The sequence below is a fragment of the Ostrinia nubilalis genome, chromosome 7 (genome assembly GCF_963855985.1).
Source record: "Ostrinia nubilalis chromosome 7, ilOstNubi1.1, whole genome shotgun sequence".
Lineage (NCBI taxonomy): Eukaryota > Metazoa > Arthropoda > Insecta > Lepidoptera > Crambidae > Ostrinia > Ostrinia nubilalis.
Genome location: NC_087094.1, coordinates 9,503,863 through 9,510,260, shown reverse-complemented (window position 1 = coordinate 9,510,260; position 6,398 = coordinate 9,503,863). Strand labels below are relative to the sequence as shown.

Here is a 6,398-nt window from a genome sequence, read left to right as displayed (position 1 = left end):
TTCTTTTTGAAAAATATAATAGAAAAACAATAACGAGAACAGTACCTATCTATTTCTTTAAAAATGTAGAAATGAAGGTCTTGGCGTGGTACGCTAGCAGTCCCAGAGAGCAGACGAAGAACGCCTCGGTCGCGTAGCCCGCAGCTATCTCCTGCAGGGTCTTCTCTTTGATGAGATCCGCTGGTTGAGGGTTGTTTTTGTTTATCTGAAAGCAAATTGATTGTCCTTGATAATGGAAATGGGGAAAGTAATGGGTAAACTTCGCCCGCGTGGAATTTTTCAGTTTTTTATATAACCTATGACACTCAGCAATAATGTGGCTTTCTATTGGTGAAAGAATTTTTAAAATCGGTTCAAACACACAAACTTTACCTCTTTATAATATTAGTATAGATTGAGTGATGTTCAATCATAAGTTTAGTACCTAGTTGTGTTCTACTAAGTTGGTATTCTATTTTCTTACGAGGTAAATGGAGAGGGATAGGACTACTTTAAAACTGGCACTTGGGAGGAAGAATGTGTTAGTTACAATAACTCGTGGCTCCGTTTCATTGGGCTCCGAAGGACACCCGACGGGTTTTAGTGGGTAAGTCCCGCCCTTCTGGCGGGGAGAGTCCCACATAACCCACTGGCCGTCACCATTCGCAAAACATTTGCCGACGTCAAAAAGTGCACAGTGGTATGTTGTAATTAGTTCCTCAATCAAGAGTAAATGAACTGAAATTTCAGGTATTATTACGGCTTGTGACTGATTGCGATTAGTTACGCTTTAGGCCTCATTAATACAAAGGTGCCGTTTTTCATTTTAGATGTAAAGGCAGGTAATATTAGACTGGAAACCACTGGAAAATTGCAAAATACGGGCAAGAAAATGAGGAGATAAGTACCTTAGTAAGCACATTCTTCATAACTTTAACCTCGCGTCTAATACTATTGATGTTGGTCAACATCTTTTTGGCAGCAGTCTTCATTTTGAGAAGGAGCGGTGAGTCGGGAGGCTCAAATTTAATTTGATTTTGAATCTTGTTGTATTCCCGTAGGACATATTGTAGAGTAGCGTCCAAAACATAAATTTGCTGTAGGTGGGAGCCCAATGATGTTAGGCAGTCTATTACACTGAAAATAAGTAGTTGTAAATTAATTTGTGATGTGCGTGGGAGTTGATGCAAGTGATAGATATATTATGACATCAAAATTAAAGCTTCCGTTGCTTAAAATGCGAACATCGAATTCTTGATATGATGTAATCCTACCAATTTGGTAGCAAACAGAATATTAAATACGGATTGGAGAACACATAGGGATGATGACTGGGTAATGAAATCGAAATTCTATTTAGTCCGTTAGACAGATAATAAAAAAGTTTTGGACACATATTTTTTAATTTTTTTCATAATAGAATAATTAATTACAGTATTATATTGAGTTGAAATTTCGCGTGACGTCACTTTTGAGTAAAAAATCTACTCAAGCGTGACGTAACGCGCCATTTCAACTCGATGTAGCACTGTTATTATAATTATGAAAGAAAATAAAAAATATGAGTAATATTTTTAATTATCTGTCTGACGGACAAATAATTGAAATTTTGTCATCTAGCCTATTCAGTTTATAGTACAAGCAACAACTAAAACTTGAAACAACATTACCGGTGTTACAACTCGATCGAGTTAACTGCGCACCAGACGTGACGTCACATCGACGGACGAAGCGAACTCGACGGACGAAGCGAACGCGGGGAGGTGTTCGGTAAGTGAGAGGGAAAGTCGCATTCCAGCAAGGTGCGCAGTTAGCTTAATCGGGTTGTAAGAATCTATGTTTTATATTACAAAATGTTCATTTTTTTAAATACTCACGTAAAATGTTCAACTTTGCGCGCATATAAACCAGAAACAGCATTTAGCTTCCAGCCTCTTACATGAAAATTGTGCAGACCTATCCTCAATCTTTGGCGTTCGTATGGCATGTCAACGCCTAGTTTGATCATGTCATGTTCTTCCATGAGCAAAAAGGTTTTCAAATCCATTCCACTGGCTTCAATCAATGGTGTTAACCTTTCACAGCTCATTCCATAGAGAAGATGTCTGATTTCACAAGCATAATTTGGCCTGTAATGGGAAGAGATATAGCCTTAATTTTTGAATAAAAAACTTATGAGAACACACATAAAATTTTAAGAGAAGATCAAAATCTATACAGGATGTCTCAAAAATACTTCGCCAGATGCACATTGGAGATAGCTATAGAGTTTATAGTAAAAGCTCTATTTTATATGTATTAGGTATATAATAGTAATGGGTAGTAAAATTAGTATAGTTAGGGTATTTTAATGATTCAATTTACTTAAAATACTTGGAATTTTTAGAACACTGGCACTGTTTAGTAAGTGAAGAATTAAATTATACAATGTGACCCATTGGTGAGTGATCAAACAAAAAGGATTGATTCAACTGCTCAAATGCAACAACTTATCCCAAGAATCCTTTTGTTTGATCACCTACCAATGGGTCACATTGTATTTAAAGAAATAAAAATACAATTGTTGTTCACATACTTATCTCCTTTTTTAATTCCTGGGTAAAAATCAAACCAGGACCTAATATGATCGATGTCTGTACTGCAATATTCAACTACATCAGACGTGTCCTTTTGCATGTGTTTATTAAAAATTTCAATGACATTTACATGGTCATGTGACATAGCAATATCCAAAGCTGTCCGACTTGATTTGTCAACTTCGGTAAGCCTTGCACCGTTAGCTATAAGCATTTCTAAGATTTCAGGCTGATTATGGTGAGCTGCCCAGAATAATGCCTGTGGAAAACTTTTTAAGGTGAGATTTGGTCTATTAGTACTACTGTTTAGCGTATTTAGTACCTGTGCACCTACGTTTTTTAAGCAACAGATGCAATGCTAAACCATGTTGCAAACGCAAACAAACTGCTCTGTAGGAAATACGCGCGCATTTAAAAAACGTGGTGTTCACAGGCTGTAACAGCCCTTGTACAAAACTTAATGAGAAGGCAGGAACATATGAAATTAATGGTCACTAAACTACCCAATGGATGCTATGGTATTATAACTAACCCCTTTAGCACTTTATTAAATTTATTATAGTGTCCGACCGAATGTTCGGTTTCGGTTTCGTTTTCGGTTGAGTTTCGGTAAAAACACGAGTTTCGGTTTAGTTTCGTTTTCGGCGGCAAACTTGCCGAAACTACGACCGAAACCGAATATGCATTACGATCATAGTTTATACTTAATTTATAGTACAGGGTGTTTGGCGGAAGGTTAGACAAACTTCGTGGGTGTATAGGCAGGACTGTTCATCTCCGCAAGTTTACATCGAAAACAAAAACGCACGATGGCCCCCTACAGGATTACACAAGGCCTCACATACGAACGAACATTGACTCACGCACGCGTATTCTTGTGTATGATGGAAAAATAAAGAAAATGGTGTACTAAATACTGTGCAGTATTTAACTGCCTAAATAATAATAAAAACACAGAATGTACTTTTTTAAGTTGCCTGAAGTCACTGAGAGGTAAATAAGTAGTTAATATTATTCATGATAATTCATGCTCAATCATGTATTTCCTCCGCCATTTTCTGCAGTTTGGCACCTCTCGTCACATCATTTTACCGAAGTCAGCCCTATAGCTTCGGCGCAGTACCGATCACTGACGTTTGTCAACAAAATGGTGCTTAACTCTTGAGACACGCTAAATTACACCATATTGTTAATGACATTGAGCATACATTTTTTTAAATACCTTCGCGAAGTTAAACTTCTGTACGTAGTACTTATTATTATTCTGTGGTATAGGTAAGGTCATTTTAAGAATACAAGTTCGCCCATTTGCCCCTAAGTGAGCTACTTTTTTTTATCGATATTTTTGTTTTAATTTCTTTTTTCCGAAATTTGCCCTGAAAACTGCTTTATTTTTTTTTGTCACGTGTTTTCAACCATTTTTTTTTATTTGATATTAATATTGAATGTCTTTAGTTAGATAAAATAAATTTCAGATCCAAATAGAGATTGGATAGCTAGTTACGAGCCGCCAAAGTTTAACAAAAGTACAAATCACGAAAAAAATTCAACTTAGAATTTGATTTAAAAAAAATGAGTGGTGATATCGGATTGCCAATGATCTTGAAAACATCTCTAGCTTTACTTCTTTCCAATGATATATCACACGTAGTAGTTCGATATTGAAATTCGTCAAAAATTCAAAGTTTAGGGAAGAAAATGTAAAAAAATTCAAAAAATAATAACGTTTTCTTTATTTTTCCCTCAAAATATGAGCCTTGTAAGGAAGTTTCGGTTTCGGTTTCGGTTTCGGCCGAAATAGACACCGTTGCCGAAATTCGTTTTCGGTTTCGGTTTCGGTCGTAAAACTAGTTTCGGTCGGACACTAATTTATTAATAACAGTTAAAGGGGCAAAAATTACTCAATAAAATTGGCAGTGAATTTTTTTTACGTTTGCACTATTTCAACTACAATATAAAATTAACTGCTTCTTGCAATGCAGCATAATATGGATAAATATAAAGAAAAATTTAATTCATAGACTAAAGGAGTTACGTACATAATTATATATGTATGAATAATACAAATACAAGAGCTCAGCTGCCACAGATTGTGTATCTAAGTTTTAAAGTGAACCAACATTAAATTCCATGAAATGAATCATTGAATTGAGTGCTTTTCTTGCCTTGACAAAACGTGCCTTTATTCTAGCAGCTAAACAATAACTATCAACTTCAAACAATGTTTTATGCAAACAATTTTTTTTTACTACTATTAAAGCAAACATTTCTACTGTACTTACTGTCCAACCTTGTTGGTCTCTCATTTCTATGTTGACGTTTTCTCCTAGTAATTTTTCAACTACTGCAACAAACCCGCTACCTATGGCACGCATGAGTGGAGTTTGTCCGTACTTATCACCAATATTCAGGATACAACCTTTATCTATTAATCTAGTTATTATGTAATAAATTGTGTCTTTATTTGCGCTACTATTTGAGCAAGCTGCCATAACAGGAGTGACGGAATCTGAAACACATCATTTCTAGAATCAAATATTGTTAGACTTGAATATAAAACAGATATAATTATTTTATATGCAACAATACTTTATTAATTATAAAAACTGAATTTTTATTAATTATCATGTCATCTTTATTTATGAAAGGCTAGCTCCACACTCTCTCTAAATGTCTTTAAAAAGTCTTATATCTGTGCATTTTCTTACCAGCATGTAAGTTAGGGTCAGCGCCTTTTTCTAGTAAGAGATCCACAATTTTGTCCTGTCCGTGGAAGCAGGCGTGCATTAATGGAGTCCATCCACTATCCAACTTTAAGTTCACATTATTGTGCAAATCTGAAATTATTTAGTGTAAAAAATATCAAAAATTGCTGTTTTAAGAGTGTGTTCAAAGAATTCATAATATAAATGGAAATTACATACCACAAGTGACGATTTTCTCCACTTCTTTGACATTCCCATTGATAATAGTGGTTTGTAAGGTATTTTCAATAGTTTTACGTACACTTACTTGTGGCACATGATATTTCTTTGCCTGAAAAATGAGTACAAGTCTAGGTCATGAATGAACCCCTGGATTTACTTACTTCTCAATTTAATCACACAATATCACCCGGTAAGTATGTGATAGATGTTAGGAAATGTGTATTGGAAGTACGGAATATTACAAATCTAATGGCTTTTTAAAGTAAATCATACCATTAAAGTATTTGGACAAATCTTTGAATTAGTAATGTTATTAGAATATTATTATTATACGTGATCGTGCATATTTCGAGCTAGGTACTGTTTCAACAGAATCAGATGAAAGTTAAATGAACAATTCAGTAAAATCAGCAATTTGGTAGACTTGAACGTTACGAACCGGCTTTTCATAGAATCCATAATCATCACTGTCCGAGTCTTCATCCGATAATCCTGCAGGTCTAAAATTTGCCATGATGTTATTCTATTTACTAAAGAAATGGAATTTATATTTTTGAGTTTATTTTCAAACATTCCAGCTTTCTTCAATTTCACTCATCACTGACATGACATTGTCACCAGTGTTGCCAGTCGGGTCTAGTCAGAAATTACCAGAAATATAAAAAAAGTAACCTTTTTGAATCAAAAGTTGTTCATGGATGGAAAATGAATACAATTGATCATCTAAAACCAGTCGTATAAAAACGTTTCATGGATTTGCGTTTTATTATCGAAAAACATTCGCTAAAACTCATTTTTTTTTAACAACTAATAAATCAAATTCAAGTTTAAATGCACTTTAAATTGTCACTATTAATATTTTTTACTGAATAACCTGTAAAGTTAATTCTACAATTTCTGAAAAATCACCTAAAAG

The 6,398-nt window shown here is 34.5% G+C and overlaps 1 protein-coding gene across 1 annotated transcript; it reads right to left on the bottom strand.

The window, feature by feature from the left end:
- Positions 1-6,087, bottom strand: LOC135073235 (ankyrin repeat, SAM and basic leucine zipper domain-containing protein 1). Its single transcript, XM_063967341.1, has 8 exons — positions 5,922-6,087; positions 5,480-5,591; positions 5,264-5,392; positions 4,838-5,064; positions 2,555-2,814; positions 1,857-2,108; positions 888-1,116; positions 1-205 (listed from the first exon to the last, which is right to left on the bottom strand). Exons 1-8 carry the CDS (start codon positions 5,994-5,996, stop codon positions 50-52), a joined length of 1,440 nt encoding a protein of 479 aa, XP_063823411.1. The 5' UTR covers positions 5,997-6,087; the 3' UTR covers positions 1-49.
- Positions 6,088-6,398: the final 311 nt, after the last annotated feature.

What these genes read in the sequence shown, in the direction of transcription:
- LOC135073235 (XM_063967341.1), bottom strand. Translation starts at nt 5,996, where the DNA reads ATGGCAAATTTTAGACCTGCAGGATTATCGGATGAAGACTCGGACAGT. An exon ending in TGACCCTAACTTACATGCTG is followed by an intron (nt 5,065 to 5,263) that starts GTAAGAAAATGC and finishes GATGTGTTTCAG; the next exon opens with ATTCCGTCACTCCTGTTATG. An exon ending in GGAATTAAAAAAGGAGATAA is followed by an intron (nt 2,109 to 2,554) that starts GTATGTGAACAA and finishes TTCCCATTACAG; the next exon opens with GCCAAATTATGCTTGTGAAA.